Below are 20370 nucleotides of genomic sequence, written 5' to 3' on the forward strand. Positions count from 1 at the left end.
GCTCAAGAGTTTCCTGAAAACTGAAATCAACTTAGTTGCCAGGGATTCCAGTAACGCCGATTCATAAATGGGTCAGAGAAGAACCATGAAGGCCAGTGAAATCCCTCTGTGGAGGACCACAGCAGGGTGCCCCATGCTTTTGGGAAGGCCTGGTTTATTGTAAATGCACTTTACAGTGTGCGTAAGCTCCTCAGCCAATCTCACACACAGGTGGATAACACAATTCCTCAGCATGGCTAAGCTGCAAAATGGTGCCTGAATATGCTCCAGTTTCCATATGATCAAAGGGAACAAGAGACTAAACATTTCCAGTGATTCTGTCCTAAACGAGTTTGTATGACTTTGTCAGTATCATAATTTTTTAAGGCAAAAACAATCAGACTCTGCAAATGTCATTTGAGAGGAGAATTCAGGAGTTTGTGCACACAAATGACTAAGTAGAGAAAAAGGTTGAAGGAAGTCAAAGGTAGAGTACTAAAATGACTCATTATGTAAAATGGCATTAATAAATTACATTAATTAGTGTATATCTTATTAATGTATTACAGTTACTGATGCATTATTGTGTTCATTACATTTAAAGGCAGTGCTAGTTTTACAAACCCACATGTTGGCTTCCATCATCTGACCTCATGTGTGAACCCACACAGAGCACACATCAGCACCTCCCTGTGGTAACCAAGACAAGTGTTATGTAACGCTTTCGCGCCACTGGGCCTTCATGCACATACTGTGGCCACCACATTACGTCATGCTGTGCTGAACTTGGTGTTTCAGTGTGTAGCGTTGCACAGAGGGAGGACAGAGCGGAGAACAAAATGGCTGAAAGCCGAAGGCTTCTTTCTGTACCTGTTTGTCTCCCTGTGAACAGAGCCACCAGGCTGAGGCTCAGCTTCTTCTTTAACATCTTTAAAGCTTATGTCACACTAGAGTATAAAGATTTAAGGTTATAGAATTTTAAAAGTTTGCTTATGTGCAATTTTTGGACACCGTTATGGAGAAGTTTCCATTTTAAATGAGACCGTGCAGAATATTCAAAGCCAACACAAAACTCTGATTTGTGCATTTTCTTACATCGAACATCAACCAATAGTATCAACACTATTAATAAAGACAACACCTTTAAAAATAATTTTATTCCATTTTTTTAAATTGTCATCAAACACACAGAGTCCAAAATACTATTAAAAATATTCCATCAAGAACATGACGAACACAACGAAACCACAGTCACTTGCAGGAACCGCTAGGTAGCGACAGACTGTGTTAGTAGGATATCGAGGGCTCTGATGATGGAAAGACAGAGTAGGAGAAAAGTGTGAACTAATATAAGCAGTGCAAGAACAGGGTTGAGGCTTCACCTCCCAGGGTATTGGAGCTGGGCCTATGAAGCTGTGAGCAAGAACAGAATAGTAGCACTAAAACTTAACTTAAAACAAGTTCTTAAATGCAGTAGGTATGGCCCCAGACACACACGCCCTTATTGGTTGCTTGGTTTTTCAAAGTGTTCATAATTGGTTGAAAAACACTGAGCCAGCTCGGGATTGGTCGACTGGTCAGGCTGTTGAGCTGACTGGTGGTTCAGCGAGCTGCGAGGTCAAGGCTCGACCTCCTCAGGGATGATGGTGAGGATGACATCCTCATTTCCTCGCCTCACCACCGTTCGCAGCTTCTCGCCCTGTCTTATGGCAGCGCTGACGTCACTGGCTGAGGCCACTGGCTCGCCATTGATGCTGATGATGACATCACTCTCCTGTAGGCCGGCACTGCCACCAAGAAAGAAGTGAAGGTTAATGAATATAATGAATATGTAAAAAATATTTACTTCAGCATGAGGGACTGCACAGGACCACTAGGTAGAACTGACACAAGACGGTGGGTTGATAAGGTTATTGATTAATACGCTAAAAGTTGAGAATGGATTTTGATGAGAGGTAGGGTACGGCCCACAGAACAATCCATCAGATTTTGGTGCTGATCCGGATCATCATCCAGATCCAGAAATGTTTTAAATGATTTTTCACCATTGTGACGTAGGGCCAGTTTCAGGATTCTTGATTCTAACTCCATATACAGTACAGTGCTTGGACAAAAATTGCACATTAGCTTTTACATGAGAACTGCCACACACCAAAGTCTGATCTGGATCCAAGTAATATTCCACATCTGCTGATCCAAAATATTCACATTAATAGGGCCCATGGAAAACTGGCCCCTGTGAGACGACACATGATGCTACAGACGTGCAACTAAGAGCAAAACCTAACTGGAACTCTGCTGACTCAGTTGGTGTCAGTGGATTTGATATATCTTCAACAGCTGCTGTGCTGGATGCTGATGAAATATCATTTATCTTGTATCATTTTTAAACTTGTAATAATATCATTGCGATTCTAAACGACTGCCTCATGGAGGTTTGCACCAACTGTAACTGACATGTATCTGCACACTTTGCAAGTCTGCTGCAGAAACCAGTTCCATCCCCAAGGCTCAACACGTACCTCTAAGGCACTGTTGAACAACTAGGGACCAGAAAACTAATAAACATGTTAGTAATAAATTTCAATCAAACGCTGCGTGTTGTCAACATAGACAAGCAGTGTTATACATTAGAATATAAGGATGTTTTGGTCTTCACAGTGTAGCTCATATTATACCCACAACAACATTTTTACGTTTGTTTTCTTTTTGAATCTTCTTGATTGTATGTGGCTCATGAATCTGATGCATGATTTCAGGATAAAATGAAAATATAGTTCACAATTTTGTGTTTGTCTTTTAGTTACTGAGGTTCTAGCTCTTATTATTTTTTCTAATTTTATATCCTTTCATGAGGAAATGCATGAACATACTTCATTCCACTTTTGTTTTTAGTCCTTGAAAATTCTAACTTTATTGGTCATAAATATTTGATGTAATAGAGAAGCACTTTAGAGATTTGGTGCCAAGTTTTCAGGGGCTTTAAATTAGGTTTATAAGTCCATGAGGTGAAATATAATGTAAAGTTAGGCTGTGGACTAAAGAACTAGTGACTGGGCTTTTTTCCATTGGTCTCATGAGCTACTTTATGACCACAACAAACAACCATGCAAACCTAGATCCAGACACATGAATCATTTCTCAACATGCTCCTTTGTTAACATAACAAATGCAGAGGGCGGTGCACCCCTGGCACAGGCACACACTTCCTGAGTCCTCACTAGCTGGGTCTCATAGTGTTCAACTCACGAAGGGAAGCCAGTTTGGTCTTTAGTTCTGTCAGGCCAGAGGCTTCACTTCCCGAGCTGAATCAGAATCTGCCCTGACTGACTGGCTGGTTTCTGAATGTGACTGAAGCAGTTTGAAGGGACGTGGACAGTCTGGGTGGCGATTCACGATTCTGTCTTCACTGCCAACTTTCAGCCCAGCTCCAAAAGCAAAACAGCTTTAAAACCATATGTGAGCTTCCCATACACTGCAGTCTTCACCCACAGCGAGTTTAGATCTAACAGACATCAGCAAGAGCAGGTCCTCATCCTGACTCCTGCCTGTGCTCCACGTACACTCACCAGACAACAGCAAAACAGGCTATCAGCTGTTGTCTCAGGTGGAAGCTCCAGTTTGCGCTCAACAAGCTTTTCATACGGATACCAAAACTTTCCAGAGGCAAAATATATCGAGCAGCAGTGAGTCTGCAAACAACCAGCGGGCACTTCTCTACCTATTTCCATTGTTCATTTTGTTAATGAAAACTAGGATGAAAAATATTCAGGACAAAAATGGAACTAAAACTAAGTGAAAAGTAGCATAAACGATGATGAAATGTTTTACATTTTTTGTCAGTAAATAAAAAGTAAACAATGTGAAAGGACATGAAGTAACTGCATCATCTGTGGATTCACAAACTGTAGGTCCTGATCAGTGAAACAGTTTCCTCCACAGGCCAAAACATCTTGTTCAGGAGTTGAATTTGCCACTTGACGCGTTTCACCACTGTCTTACATTCAGTAACGTTCTGTCTCTGGCGTTAGCGCTTCCTCAAACAAACAAGGTCATGAATCATATTCATCTAAACCCAGAGAATTATGCACAAAAACTGCGAAGAAGCTACAGCAGCACAGCATATGGAACAGGAGGAGAATTCAACATGAAGCGCTGTGGATGTAGATGTAACATTAACGCTCCTTTGGTCAGATACTGTATCTGTTGTGCTGTTGTCACTGATATGGACAGTCAACCATACATGTTCGCTGCAGAGATTCACAGTTTTAATGTTATCTGACGATTTAGCGTCACCTCTCAAGCTGTGAAATGTGAGTGAGTCCAACGTCTGGAGAGCAGAGCGACACTGTGTGAATAAAACCTCATGGCAGACGGGAACAACATATGTAACCGTGGTAACTGTACACAACCAGGATCAAGAAGATATAGCCGACAGTAAGTATTAAAAATGCAGCATAAAAATGATGAAACTAGACTAAAATGTATTTAGTTTTTATTGACTGAAACTAAAAAAATCAAAGACTAAAGTCTGACTAAAACTAATATGCATTTTCATCAAAAGACTAAGACTAAAAACAAAATCAAATTCAGGTGTCAAAATGAACACTGCCTGTTTCACTTGGGACAAGCTTCAGTACAGAATGTGAACTCCAACAAGTGACTGATCAGTGCCGAGTTTCACACAGGCTGTTGATTTGATATAATGGGCAGTGAACACCAGATAATGTTGGAATAAGAAGTGATGAAAAAGACACTCACGCCTCAGCTGGAGTCTGGCTGATGACCTCAATGACGTACGCCCCAGAGGTGACATCTGGAAAGTCAGACTGCCTCTCTTTCAGCTCCTTAGCCAGCCTGGCGGGGCACAAGATGAGGGACAGCCAAAACGTGAGATTTTCTTCTAACGGTTCTGAACACAGCAGTCTGTTTTTCATTATACTTGGAGGTTTGATACACTGTGACTCATTTAGACTTCCAACGTGAAAAGCACTGCTCTCATTAATGGTGACACTCTGGTAAAACTTTAAATTTAAAACTTTGAAAAGTTGCAACTTCAATGGAGCAGATGTTGGCGAAGAATCCACAGGACGCCTGCATCGTTCAGTCACCGTGTACTTTTTAAATCAGGTTATACTTCTGAATGTTAGCTACCAAGTTCCAGACGCACACTAGAAGCTAAACGTAGACAAAACTTTACCTATACCTATGCAAAGATTTAAATAATTCATTCCCAAGCTTCCAGACAGGCCCTGGTTTCACTTTACTTCATGCTGGTGCATTCAGTGAGGCTCTAACTGAGCATCACTAGGCAAAACCCATGAGCTAAGGTGTCAGCAAACATAGAAATTGAGAGCGTAAGTGTTGGAGAGTCCCTTAATGCAGCAGCAAAGTTTTAATACAGTCACGGCTCGCAGCTGCAGGTGATGATAATGTTGACAAAACCAAATGTGAAAAAAGGTTCCATCAGCTTCAGTCTCATGATTAAGATTTATGAGCTTTCATAAAGCACAGCTTGTTTTGGTGCTTTGGGTTCTTTCCTGCTCCGGCCCAAAGTGGAGAGTCCGCCGGGCGTACTCTGACCTGTGGCCTGAGTCCACTTACATTCCTATTCTAACTGGTCATTTGGCTCAGGTCTCCAAAGCTGAGGTCACTCTGTAGATATGATCACCTCCCTTGTTATGTATGAAAATCTAGTGTGATTTACAGGAAATTTGAGGGATGTGGGGAGATTAAGGAGGACGTCTCATCTCACTGCAGCAGTGCTCAGTCCAGTTGATCATCACCACGTGTTTTAAATGTGAGGACTATGTGGATATAATGAGTGTGTTACTACAGTAAAGTAGTAACACACTCATTATATCTGAACACATCTGAACCAAACCTTATTCAACAGATCTCACCCTGAACTTGACAGAATCTGCAGTGTTTCATTGGCATTTGATGAGAACACAAACTGGCGTTATTTTCAGGTGGAGTACAACCCTGCTACTTACAGTCACTATTTACATACAGTATTGTGAAAATGTAAAGTTTGTCTTTGTAATCAAACCAGGAACTTACTGTGAAGTGAGACTCATCATTCTAACCCCAATGTATTTCTTCTTCTGGGACGTTCTACCTGGAGAACAAATGAAATGTGGTTTGATTAGATGATTTTAAATCTCGTAGTCCATGTAGGATTTATCTTCTTCTTCTTTTCCTCTATTTATATTCTTATTAATCAGTAGCACAACAGAGGAGTTCTGAGAAGAAGCGGCAATAACCGCAACTTTACCAAAGCAGCTTTGCATTGCAGATAATTCATGCAATTTGGCATTTTGGAGTTAATGTGATGTGCATGTCTTGTGAACAGCAGTACAAAAGGACAGTCTCTGATATCGAAGGCAGTGATAAACCCACAGCCTTTATGACCAGGTACTGTGGACATGTCCTGCCCCCTGAAAACATCCTGGAAACTTTGTCTGTGTCCCGAAAACAACATCTGCTAAGAAAATAGAATATTCTGAAATTGTTCAGACACACACTGGCACACTGATAAACTGTGTGATAGTGTAGAGAAAGCAGACACACATAAAGCACCAGGAACTATTTTACCACCTGATGAAGCAGGTTACGTTTTCCTGCTAACACTCCTCCTACTGTTCACTTCACAGCAGATCATAGTTTTTGTGTCATTCAAAATATTTGATCCATCCATCTCATGGGATCACAAGACTATATATGAAATGTTCGAAATATTAGCCATTTAGTGATCATGTTTCGGTGCAAAACGCACAGCGTGGCAGGAGAAAAGACAGATAAAGGACTTGTTCACTTAAATGTTTCATATGTGAACAACAAACTCTGTGCATCACCCATACTGAAAGAAAGTTTTATCCTACTGATTGTGTATCTTTCTCTAAAAATAATAGAAAACACACCTGCCTGCTTCCTGTTTATGAATATTACAAGCTCTGAGAACACTGATAACATCAGGGCCCGTCCTCCCTGTCTCTGCTGTTGTCTCTGCGATACAGTGACAGAACATGAAGTGAAATGGGTGCGAACCTTTGGCCTGTCGATCGTGCGACTCAGCCAGAAACTGTTTGATCTTGTCTGAGGGGATGGCGAAGGAGATTCCAGCCGTGACCTTCAGAGTGTTGATTCCAATCACCTCTCCATCCTGCGGGACAAACAAACATGTCATCGTTCGTCTGACAGTAAAAGTTGCATTTCTACATGAAGCCTGTTAAAACTGTTTTTGATGCCACATTGTTCCTCGTTTAGTAACACAGCCGGACGAAAACAACCCTGTGATCAGACTCAGCTGTGGCTGTGGACGACTTGCCAAGCATGACCTAAACTCCTTATTTACCTTTCCTAATAAGGACTTTATGGGCCCTGCTGTTTGTTTATATGAGATTACATAGGTCTCTGTTTGGCAGCATATGGTCCCAGTAAGAAGCTCTGTTTCTAGTTTAAAGAAGGCAGTGACATAACAATTAAATTAACTTGAATCTCAGCGTGAGACAAACATCACCAGCTCCCTAAAACATCCAAGTTCTGCTCCTCAAACAGGAGGCGAAAATAGGTTAAAACAAACTTTTATTATCATTATGCTTTTATCATATTGAACACCTCTAATGTCAGAAAACATTACAACATTTTAATAAGCATTTGTACATGTGGTGTCTATAATGCAAAAAAACTAACCTATGTCTAACGTATGTTCACCCGCCTGCAGGTTCTCCTTCACTTACCAGATTGACTAGTGGCCCTCCTGAGTTGCCGTACTGCAGGAAAACAAACAAACAATCACACTTAGTTTGACTCAAAGAATTCCTAAATAAAGATTGGTGCAGTTAGAATGAGGCATCGGTGTATTAAATCAACAGTTTACAATGCCCTCATCTTACTTCCGCAGGACCTCACCATTGTTTTGTAATCAAAAAGATGTTTTAGGTTCAATCTCAGTCTTTTTCAACAGCCAGACAATCACCGGATCAGCTTCGACTCATCTATTTACTGTACACGAAGTCAAACACATGCACGCTATGATTAAAGTAAGCATGAAACACTGTTTGCTGTGTCATGTTCAGTTCTGCAGGATCTGGAGACTTAAGAACAAAAGCCTCATGACCTCTGCCCTCAGGGCCTGTCTCACTCTTTGTGTCTGTGTCACCACTCACATTGATGATGGCGTCGGTCTGAATGTAGTCCATGTCGGAGTTACGGAGACCCAGCTCCTTGCCGCCCCTCTGGGTGGTGCTGACGATACCGGTGGTGACGGTGTTCTGCAGGGAGAACGGGCTGCCGATGGCCACCACGAACTCAACAGGCCGTAGGCGAGTAGCAGCACTGGCAGCTTCATCTGCTCCAAACGCGCAGGGAGAAGAGAGAGACAGAAGCCATGAGCTCACACTGCAGTGTCTACTGGTGCCAGCTGCAACAATAATATCACTCTAACTTTGTCATAGCTCCTCGTGTCGGTAAAATGTCGGTCGCTTGTGGTTTTCCATCCCACAACCCATAGACCAGCTACTACTCCAGGTACATAACAGGATAAATGGCCACTGCACATGCCTACGCCTTTTTAAATTCAAATTTTAAATTGATGTGATGTTATTTACTCCTTAAATCTGGCATTTCCAGGAGGAAGTCACGTTACCTTAGTTTACACAGAGAGTTTTATGTACATTTTTGGCTGTTAGCAGCCACCTCCTGTTGTACATTTTATTTAATCACAATCAAATATTATGAAAACAAAAACTGTCTCTAATGTCACTGCACTTTATGGTAACTGTAATATTTATAGAAAAAATGGTTGCATCAGTACTCAGGGTCAGTAAGCACTCAAATTTAAGTACTTGGTCTTGAAAATAGTGGCGATCTTGTACTTTTTTTTTTTACAACTTGATAACAAAGGTGTTTAAGGACACAAGTTCCTTCTGAGTGCATTTTGTTCTCTGAACACCTGCCCAGGGCTGCAAGCCAGGAATGTGAACAAAACAACATGTCAGTCTGAATCCCTGCTCCAGCCTGCAGGTGCAAAGCTGAAGATGAACCTCAACATTCAAACCCCTGCATGTCTCCTCTTGACTAAAATTAAAATATGCAGGATTCATCAGAAGGTTTCAGACATGCCCAACAAGACACCTCCACAGTGCTGCCTGTCAGCTCACCAGCATGGTCTGATCTGTGTTGGCTGGATTTCTACCCTTTCTAAGTTCCTAAATTCAGCCAACAGTGGCACATGGCAGTTTCCTGTGAACTGTTTGTGTAGGTATTCAATTTCACAGCCACCACAAGCAATGAGGAAAACTAGGGAGCCAGTTACAGAATATAGAAACACCAAATGGCTAACGCTGAAAAGCTGCCTGATATCTGAGGAGATAAAATGCTAATCTTATGGCTCAGAACTTTAAAAGCAGTTTGTTGGGGTGTCCCCTGGTGGGCGAGAGAGAAAACCACACTGTCCCTAGTTCTAATGGTGTCACTTCAGCACTCGACTGCTCCTTCTGTGCCAGCCTGTCCACACATGCATTAGCTAAACAAAAAGCAGAGTAACCCATACTGCCAAAGAAATGAATAACACCCATGTGTTATTACAGCATGAGTGTGATGTGATTTTGAGGTCTAAACAAACCAATGAGATTTGAAGAGATGTGAAAATCAGACATGTTTATTGGTGCTGCTGTTTGTACAGCTGATGAACTGGCTCATAAATATTAGCTTTTCCATCCCCGTGAAGAGTTTTATAAGTAATAACAGTTTGAATAGACAAATAGAATATTATTACTCCTCATTGTAGTCCCTCTCTCTCCACACTGTGACTGCAGACTGATGTTTGCTCTGACACTGCTAATTATTCTCAATTAGTAGACAGACACACACACACACTCTTGGTATGTGTCAGAAATTTTAAAGTTATAGTTTTATTGTGCTTATTTTACAAGATAAATACAAGTGAAATAATTCTTTTGCAGTTTGGCACAGATGCAGACTCCACACTGACTCTTACATTTATTAATTTTTTATTATTGTTGAAAGACTCTTTGCTTTCTCTGTGTTTGCATCCTGCCTAATGAGTCACTCCTACCAGTGACATGGAAACGATTGTGTCTGAACCACACAGGCTAGTAACTGGTGTTCCACAAGGCTCATTCCTGGGTCCCCTTCTCTTCCCTTCATTACAGGCCTCTCTTATATAGTGGTGCTTTAAGGAAAATGCTTTTTGGTCCAGGGAAAATTTTCTTGCACAGACTGGGAACAACTGACCCAGTATCCAGCTCTTTTAACACATCTACGATCCTAAGACACTGGCTCTGGCTCCAGCCCTCAAGTCACTGAGTGTGCACATTAGACGACCCTCTGAACTGAGCCTGCTGCACGTCGTCCTACTAACCTACTTCAGGCCCAGATGTGACGTGGAACAGAAGAACAGAGGTATAAAGCAGCTGTGATGTTAGGACACTTCTTTCACCAATACCACCCTCCGCCAAGCATGACAAGTGGGTGTTTTTTTTGGCAACACGTGTGTTTTCATCTCGTTTCCCTGCTGATGACAGACATGTGTGTTGCCTGTTTCCTTGGTTAAGTAACAAGTCTGAAGACTCTGACCCACTTTTGCTAAGTTGTAGTATCAAGGAAGAAAGAAAGAAGAAGAAAGAAGAAAAAGCGAAGAAAGTAGGAAGACGGTGGAGAGGGGAGCCAGGAGGAAAGAGCGACTCCTTAAATGAAGCAGAGACAGTAGTGACAATGCACGTGACAGATGTGTGTTTCATGTCTGAGGGCAGCTGGGGACTGATGAAGACACTTCCAAACAACCAAAGAACACAACTCATCTGAAACCCCCATTTCTGAGTTTGACTGATGTGCACAAAAAGCATGAACTGAAACCACAGGTATGCTCAACACGTGCGTACATGTGGCCTGGCCCGTGGAGTTTGTGCATCAGTGTTCGTGTGTGTGTGTCTTGTGGGCTGAATGAGTCATGTCATATGACAAAGTAAAATAAAATGTGGGAGCTGACGCAGAAGCAGTAGTCTGAGACTGAAGCGTGCGCTCGCTGCAGCCTCACTGTGTGAACATGTCCATCCAGGCCAGGTTTAGGATATGTTTCCCCACTTTATGCTTACAACAGCAAGTTCCCCCTCAGATGAACTTTAAGTTTTTCAACAGGATAAAGTTTATACTTTTGAAGGAACATGGAATCATTTATTAATTTTAATGAACAATAGAAATGTCCTTGAAAGAAAAGCTCCATTTAAATTCCTATTTTTTAGTATAACTGGAAACTTTATTAACTATGTCTTCACATTGTGTGTTCAGCTGATTGTGCACTACTAAATGAACAGATTTAGTTTTTCCTAATGAATCCCAAACTTACATAATCCTTTCCAGGAAGTTTGCAGAAATCATTTAGAAGGACCTTACAGTCCCATAAAATAAAGCGCTACATTAACTATTAAACCAGCCACCCACCCATTATCTAAAACACTTATTCCTGAATAGGGTCCCGGGGGTGCCGGAGCCAATCCCAGCAACACTGGGTGAGAGGCGGGATTCATCCCGGACAGGTCGCCAGTTTGTCACAGGGCTGACATGTAGACAAACAACCACACACACTCATACTCACTCCTACAGGCAGTTTAGAGTCACCAGTCAACCTAAGCTGCATGTCTTTGGCCTGTGGGAGGAAGCTGGAACCCGGAGAGAACCCACGCAGGCACAGGGAGAACATGCAGACTCCACACAGAAAGGCCCTGGTCTGTTGGGGCTTGAACCCGGAACCTTCTTGCTGTGAGGTGACTAACCACCTTTCCACTATATAAATTTTCATACATTTGCTACATTGTAATTTGTTTTGACATAGAAGTCGATATTTTTATTAAAGTGATGCATTTTTAATTTGACCATATTTACATATTGTTCATATTTACTTATTTCTGCTGATAAAGTGTGTTGTTCCCCCCCGATCTATCTTGTCCTGTTCATCTTGAAATCCACTAAATGTAAATACACCACCTGCTTGCCTACAAGTCACAGACACTTCGAACGTAATTTGTTAATGTCTTACATATAATCCCAGTGAGAAGCATCATGTTGTTCTGCTGAGGTCGAACCCACTGCACCAGCCCAAACATGCACACAGACTAACTCCCAGATCACCATCAAGCATATGCAGACATAAACGCCATGAGCCATGGTTATGAATGGGTCCATTCAGCTGTGCTAATCAGAGCTTTTCTCCGTCAGTTCAACATAAACCTCCTCTGTTCACCTGTACTGAACCACAACCAGGACTCAGAGCCTCTGGAGCCCGTGTCCAACATGTTGCCTGCCGAGCTCCGCCCAACATGCAAATGACCACGTTTCCCATTCTGTGGTTTTCACAACGACAGCAGTTTGTCCGGGGTGGGATTACAAAGCCGACGGGCCGTGCTCAGCAGTAGTTTCAGAGACGCCAATGCAGCTGACTTTAACACAGCAGCCACACACAAAGAACCAAGGGAGTGGGTTTGTCCATCCCTCCTGTGTCCTTCTGTCTGTCCTAGTGAAAAAGATGTTTCTCAGAGCTTTACCATGAAACTGTGGTGCTGGGCATGTACAGCTGCTGCTGATGTTGGAGACCAGGTCACTGTTAGCAGTGAGTAAAGTTATAGGCCATAAAACCAAAACAATGGAGCTAAAAGACCCTAAAATGCTCTGCAGAGCTGAGGAGAAGTGCTGAGTCTGCAATTCTGTCACTCTCATGGTCAAATCGACTCAAGAACTGTAAGTTAGTCCCAGTAGGCTCTAATCACAGTTACACAAAACATCTCACATCCTACTTGTGGTATCTGGTGTTGCACATGCTGCCTCGCTGTCATGGCTCACTGGGACACATGTATAAACCCTGTTATATTCAAATCACATTCAAATCATCTTACGACGACAGGTGAAAATATCTGCTGTGAATAATTCCTGTTGCACAGATCCAGTGTGTTTACATGTGACGGATAAGCGAAAGAAACACCAAAACATTTCTTCTCTTTCTCTCCCACTTCCTTCATCTGGGGCACAGACCTAAACACCTTTCAGCTGCCGGTTAAACAAACAAAGCAGAGGTCTGCCAACTCTCTGAGGAATTCACTGAAGGAATAAAACCTGCGGACTGAAAAAATAACAGCAGAAGATTCATGCAGGAAGTATCAGCAGTCCTAGTAAATGGCAGCATTAGCAGTACGGATCAGATACTGCCATTGGCCTTCAGGCATCCTGATAAATCCTCTGAGCTGATCAACAGAGTTTCCATAAGCTGCTCAAGTACACGTGTCATGGAAGATGATCAGTGTTGGATCAAGGTGGAGGCTGTAGAGGATGATTCAGAACACTCATCTGCCCCTGTCGGCACATGTTCAGTAACCACAGTGCAGGGCAACACAGGTGCCAGAAACTCTCTAAAAAGTGAGATTTTAAGTGAATTTTGTCAAATCTTTGTTAAATAGATGCTTTAAACAAAATACACATTCCTGACTCCCTGTTTCTGTCTGCTCTGCTGAGTGGATTCCTCAGTCTCACACTGATAAAACATAACAAAGATGTCTGTGAGTTACACGCTGGAAAATTAAGACAGTGAACTGGATGACTCTGCTGATCTAATCAACAGACATTAATCGTTATGTCTCCTATCTGGCACAAGGCACATAGGTTGTTACATACACCCGCTGCCCTACTGTCTGGCAGAGGATTATCTAAACATCACCCGGAAATAGTTTGGGTGAGGTTGAGATCACAATCATTATCCCAAGGCAACAAAATAGAACAACGGTGTGTTTGTAGTGGGAAGGGGTGAAATGTGGAGCAGAAATGAGCTGCACCAGTGATGAGAAGGAAAAACCCCTGTGACAGTTATGAAGCAGAAACGTATCTGACCTGAACATGTAGCTACATGTCTGAATCTCTACTTAAGGCAGTAAATGAAAAACCTACTTCTTTGATTTGATCCTTGAAATGATGATTTAACTACCAGAATATGTGATATCATATTTATGGTTCAGCTTTTGCAGCCACTGCAGGTACGTTTTGGTTTTTTAGATGCTGTAGGTCAGATTGGGTGCTGTTACCGCTCGACTGTGCTGAAGCAATTTGGCTGAACTGAATCACAGCAGTCGGCTTGTAAAAAGTAAAGCCTTCCTCATACTCAGCAGACATTATGGCCAAAGCCATGACATTAGGACACGGGTTATAGACAAATAGAATTTCAGCTGTTTCCACTGTGTTTCACCGTCAAACTACTTTCTGTGTTTTATGTCAAATAACCTGAGTGTAACATGGTGTAAAAATGTGTGTGTGTTGGGACAGATGTGTGGGAACTCCGCTGGCCGCTTGGTTTGCGTTCGTGTAAACCACGACCACAAGTGCTGTGCATTTTGTGGATTTCTGCGCAGTTCCCACCCTTGAAGCCACGGTTCCACCCTGCTGCCCAGACAGGCGAGGAAAACCATGACCGTCTCTGACTGAAGGGTGAACAGGAACTCACATCCTGCTGCATCCGTGTTCGTGCGTGTGCGTTTAGGTTGATTTATTCAGGCCATGTTGGTCAGTGAAGGTGTTATTCATCAAACATCGAAGGTTAAATCTGAGACACACCTGTCTGAGCTGGATTTTTTTTTGTCACTATCAGCAGCAGTTTGGAGAAAATGTCACAACCTTCACTGGGTATTTGTCAAATCTGTACATAGTGGAGTGATCTAAGAGGAAATTCATATTAGAGGTGGACAATGCAGATCATATTACTGATTCAAACCACTTTGTTCAAAGCTACTGACTGTGCACTCTGCTGCTGATACAGTGACTGTCAATGCAGTCGACGCTGCAGCTGCAGTGTGGAAGCTTCTAGTGTCACAGAATAGTTTACATACAGTCTCGGGTGTAAGAAATCTGAGAGAAGGTTTTTATATTTGGGATTGATACATTTAGAGGCTGACGATCAACAATGTAATGTTCTTCTTTTAGCTTATGAGGACAGAAACTACAATGCATTCTGTTTTAAAGTCCAAACTGGGCCCTTGTGAGTCATTTAATATCCACATGTTAAAGCCCCAAAGGAAATCAGTTTCCTAAATGTTGTTTTCAGTGTTGTGACAACAGAATCCAAATCCTGATGCATTTTGTTTGCTTTCCTAAGCACAGCTGTACTTCATTTCCAGGATGCTTTAGAAAGCTTTGGCTCTGTATTTTGGTTGTTAAATTCAGGGGAAAGGATTCAGTCGAACCTGCGGTCAAACTCCCCAGAGGACATTTAGCTGCACTGAAGCATTCTGCTACTTTGTACTGAAGTGTCTGATGTTGGACAGGATGTCCAGTTTCTGTACAACAATGAGATACACTGACTCTCTATTGCTAAAAGTTTTTTCTCCGTTTTTGCGGAAAACCTCACGTCCTGAGCGGAACCCACCAGTCCAGTCACAGCAGACCAACACAAAGTGCTGAGCGAAGGTGAAAATAAAACCACATGAAAACATTCCCTCTGTCTCCTGACATGCTCAAAAGTCCCACTGAGCTAAAATTAATACCAGGTTTTAACCTCAGGGCATATTCATGAAAAAGATTTTTTCCAAAAGGTGAATAGGTTTGTTTTGGAATGAGGACAGAGGGGACATGTGAGGACACAAAGAGAGGAAGTTAGCAGACAGCTGCTCCCTGAAACAGAACCAGACAGCTAACCGATGTGAAAAGGACAAAGAGGCTGTTAGATTAATCAGGGGAAATAGAATATATGAAATGTAGAAACAGAATATACAGAAGAGAAAAAGAAGAGTCCCTGTAAAGGACATTAAAACCAAGAATATCGACCACCAAGCTGCTCACCGGGGCATCGATCTTGATCAGAGCGATGTCCGCCTTCTCATCCACATCTTTGATCTTGGCGTCGAATGTGGCCCCGCTCTTCAGCTCCACCTGGAGGAAACAAAACAGCACCCTGATCAGTACCAGGCAGCCCTGCTGCCCTTGCCCCGATCAACCACCGCGTTATCTGAGTTCTCACTGGATCCTGAAGCTCATCAGCACTTTCAGTGTCATATTAACAATTTCAAACCATGAAACAAAATCACAGAATAGACATATAATTTTCACATTTATAAAATAAGAAACAATTATGTAGTAAATTAAAATGCAATTTCCTACAAAAACATGAGGTACAACTGCTTTGCGTACCTTTACTCTGTGCTTGTTGGCCACCACGTGAGCGTTGGTGACAATGAGTCCGTCTTCTGACACGACGAACCCAGAGCCGCTGGCCACTGCCACCTCCCGCTTAGAAAATATCATCCTGAGCAGACAGAGGAGAAGACAGCACCATGTTTCTGATGAATCACCTCTTAACAACAACATGAGCACACAGTCCAGCTCTATCACATACATTTATGTCAAAAAGACAATTTGCCCTGTGGTCACACTGGCACAACTAAGTAACATGATGGTATCTACAAGTAGATCAGGAGCAGCTCTCATCGTGTCAGTGTTTGACCCTGGTCCCTTTGTCTCTCTTGTGTAACTTGTTGGACCAGGTAGTTTTTCATACTTGCGGTACAGTTCAATATGAACAACAGCAGGTGCGATCTTCTCCACAACATCAGCGATGAAGTTATACTTGTAACGTAGACTGTCAGGGTTCTGCTGAGCTGGAGGGAGAAGAAACAGAGCGTCAGTGAACTGTATCACACACACACACACGGACCGTTGCATGGGCTCAGAAGGACACACAGCACTGAAATGCTCCAGTCTTATCAAACTCACTTTTCATGTTTATCTGTTAAGATACAATCTCAGTCCCCATCTTTCTCACATACACTCTCACAAACACACAAAGCATGTCCATCCTGGCTGATCACTTCACAACGGCTTTTGCTCCACGGCAGCACAGTTACTGGGCGCCTACAACTAGGTGCTTATGTCAGTCTCTACAGCAGAGAACTGTCAGTCCATTTTACACTCAAATAAAACTGTCTGGGGTGTTGCCAGGCCACAGCAACAGAGGAGAAACCGTGGGCTCGTGTTGCCAGGTTGGATAAAACAGTAATGTCTGAATGTTGCTGACTTGTGAAGGCATCATCTGTCATCATCCATCACTGGGCACAATGCCCTGTGTGAATTTCATCTGAAGTGTGAGGACTGATTGGCGCAGGATGGGATGGGAACCAAACTGTAGCTGCTGTGCTAAACCAAATCCAGATGTGGTGTACAGTGTATGAACTGTGGGCCTGGGAGCAGCTGCAAACTCTGCTGCTCAACAAACACAGGAAGTGACTCAGAGCCTCAACAGACATGGGGAGATAGCAGGGGAGCGGTGTCAGGACGCCTTTCGACAATGTTACAGCAGTTCATCAAAACCGTCGCCGCCACATTACACAGCCCCCTGGTGGTTTCACTCCGGTGGCGCAGCAACATCCGTCCCAGATCTTTCTTTTCTCATTTGACTGCTGGTTTGTAAGTCACCCCCTCTTACTCCCACCTGCTGGGACCAGTGAGGAGTCACCAACCCCATCTGTGTGCGCTGGTGTCGAAAACAGAGTTTTCATGACCTAAAGGCAGCACATGGGATGGCGCATTAAAACATTAAGGTACTACTAAACAAAGCCTTGCTTACACTAACTAGTCACAGACAACTCAGGCTGAGTAACATGATTAAAACAGCACTGCTACTATAGCAGCAAAAGCCAATGCTGAAAACAAGGGTGTAAACATACTGAGATTAACTGTGCAAAATGTGCTCCATGGCGGTCTGATACACTGCAGTATGTCATCACTGGATGCATCTCTGCCTTCTGGCTGCTAGTTATATGAAGCTACTGCACGACAGAAACAAATCACAATGTTGCTGCTTCGTCTCAATGAAGAAATGGCCACTAACTATTTGATTGCAAAGCATTTCAGGGCTGAACAAAGCCCAGAATGTCAGTGAAAACTCTTTCAGTGCACATTTAGTTGGCAGCCACTGCTTACTGAATATGAACTCTCCGTCCTGACTGGACATGTTCGGTGGAGCCAGTTGGCGAGGCTGGACCTCTCTGTATACGCCACTACAGTTTATGCTATCAGAGACAATCAGTGGTTAAAATCATACAGCTCAGGTCCAACAGAGTATTTGATTATTTTTTCAAATTAAGACTGAAGTTGTGAAATCCTTGACCTGAGTCATGACTTCAAGTCATGTGACTCCTGTCCGGTTCACATGACTCAGGTCCCCAAACTGAGGGTCCTCCTCCGGGGCTGATATCTGTGACCGAACATCTGTTTTGAATGTTCACTCCAGCCACAGCTGCAGTTCCCTCTCTGGAAGACCCTGATGTGTTTATGTCCATGTGTGTTTAGCTTGCTGGGTGTTTGGCTGCTCGATTACTAGTGTGCCAGCTGCTGCAGCTTTGAGGTGTGCTAAATGGAGCCAATCAGTCAAACGCGGAAACTTCCCAACCTCAAACTGGCTGCAGGTGTTGGAACAGTACCTGCTGCACATACCGAGGTGAAAGAGGGTCAGTCCTGCACTGCAGCAGGTACATTCTGATAGTCACTGCTCAGAGCACAAATCACATCAGAGACCATACTGCTGCACTGGCTGGCATGTTCCCTCATTGCCATGAACACACACACTGGAGTTTACTCTGACTCAGCCCCATACACACCATCCTGCTGACACAAATACTCACTACAGCCCAAACATGGATTCATCCGCTGTTGTAACTAATGCACTGCTACCTCTGTCTTAGTAATGTCTGCTTAAGAAATGCAGTGCCCAGCTGAGTGTTTAGTTGACACAGTCTCCTGGCCAGTCAATGTGACACAGCTGACAAGTCTGCACAGGAAACGGTGAAGGAAAAACATTTTGATCCTTTCAAATCTAGGTTAAATAAGGCTTTGACCTAGATCTGTGTCTGTTTGGGAAGTTACACAAAGGGCCAATCGGCTCCAAGAAATGAATCACGATGAAAACTTAACACAGTGTGTGTGTGTGTTCACTCCTTAATATACTTTCATTGCAGTACTCTCACTCTCTCCCTCACACAGTCATAAGGAAACCATGTTTGTTTTTACAGTACAAGGCAGGCACTCAGGACATCCTGGCCTGATTCCAAGACAAGTTTGTGTTTGTCTATGTGTGTGTGAGTGTGTGAGTTGGGGTGAACTTGAGTGACTCCAGCAGAAGTCAACACACAGAATGAGCTCCCTCATCTCCCAGCAGTCCATCAGTGTTCTCATATCTCAGATCCTTCAGTTTTTCCAGAAACCTGTGAGTGACCTCAGGAAACATCAGCTTGCACTAACAAGAGAATTTAAATGAAACGATCACTGATGCTGTACTGTAGCTTGTCAGTATATGAAAATTACCTTTTGAATAAAACTGAGATGAGACATATTAAAGTTGCATTTTGCCATATTGAAACCTGAACTGCAACCAAAATGTAAACCACTGAGATAATGCAAACTGTCCACAGTATCTGGAATCTGATATTTATAGCTATTTGCTTTCCTATTACATCTCCACCCTTCCTCATACTTGCTCCATCCATCTGTCTGGCATCTTTCCATCTGCTGATTAGTGAGATTTGGATCCCTGCCTTGCACTGCACCAAGCTCTAAAAAGGGTTTGTTTTTCTCTCTCTCTCTCTCTCTCTCTCTCCCACACACACACACACACACACACACACACACACTGAGTCCTCACCTTTACCGCAGGCTCCTCTCTGGATGAAAATAACTGGAGGCTGCTGCAGCTTCATCGCCCGGTTGCTGACGCGCTTCAGCTCGCAGATGTTCTGGTACGAGACGCCGTCGCTGCCGCACACCGGCTCGGTCCTGGCGCATAAGCACACGCCAGCCTTGCTCCTCCGCCTGACGGTGGCCACCGTCAGTCACCACACACTCCATGCCCTCTGCGCACTCGCGGTCTCCAGTGCCGCCGCACTTCTCGCCCTCTCCGGACGCGCACACCGGGCAGCAGTCGCAGCGGTCTAGCACGTCGCCAGCCAGGCAGTCAGCAGGGATCGGTGCGCACTGTGACTTGTCACACTTCTCCGGGCAGCCGATTGCGAAGCGCTTTGCTATCCGCGCCTTGGCGACCAAGCAAGAAGAAGCCAGCAGGACCATTACGCACAGGACGAAGCGGAGACGCATGATGGGACAGTCCAAAAAGAAACTCAAAACTACACTGCAGAAACGTTAAAGCGTAGAGTAAAGTTCACGGCACCTTAACCGGTGGGACAAACTGCTGCAGTGTGGAGCTGTCCTGGTTTATAAGCGCTGCAAGACAAACACAGGAGGCGATTGGTGGGCATGTGTGACGTCTGTCTGTGAAGTAGCAGGAGCGGATCTAGACTAAAAGCGGTTGCACTTTTGAAATCCATCCATCCATCCAGTATCTATACT

At 43.5% G+C, this 20370-nt stretch overlaps 1 protein-coding gene across 1 annotated transcript; it reads right to left on the minus strand.

The window, feature by feature from the left end:
- Positions 1-1125: 1125 nt before the first annotated feature.
- On the minus strand, positions 1126-20370 carry htra1b (HtrA serine peptidase 1b). Its single transcript, XM_020604825.1, is given in 12 exon segments — positions 1126-1766; positions 4741-4836; positions 6043-6100; positions 7030-7144; positions 7722-7754; positions 8151-8308; positions 8311-8332; positions 15817-15906; positions 16165-16279; positions 16532-16631; positions 19670-19848; positions 19850-20370. Coding segments are annotated over 12 exon segments (1404 nt in total). The 5' UTR covers positions 20119-20370; the 3' UTR covers positions 1126-1597.

This window comes from Monopterus albus, unplaced genomic scaffold (assembly GCF_001952655.1).
Source record: "Monopterus albus unplaced genomic scaffold, M_albus_1.0 scaffold67.1, whole genome shotgun sequence".
Taxonomy (NCBI): domain Eukaryota; kingdom Metazoa; phylum Chordata; class Actinopteri; order Synbranchiformes; family Synbranchidae; genus Monopterus; species Monopterus albus.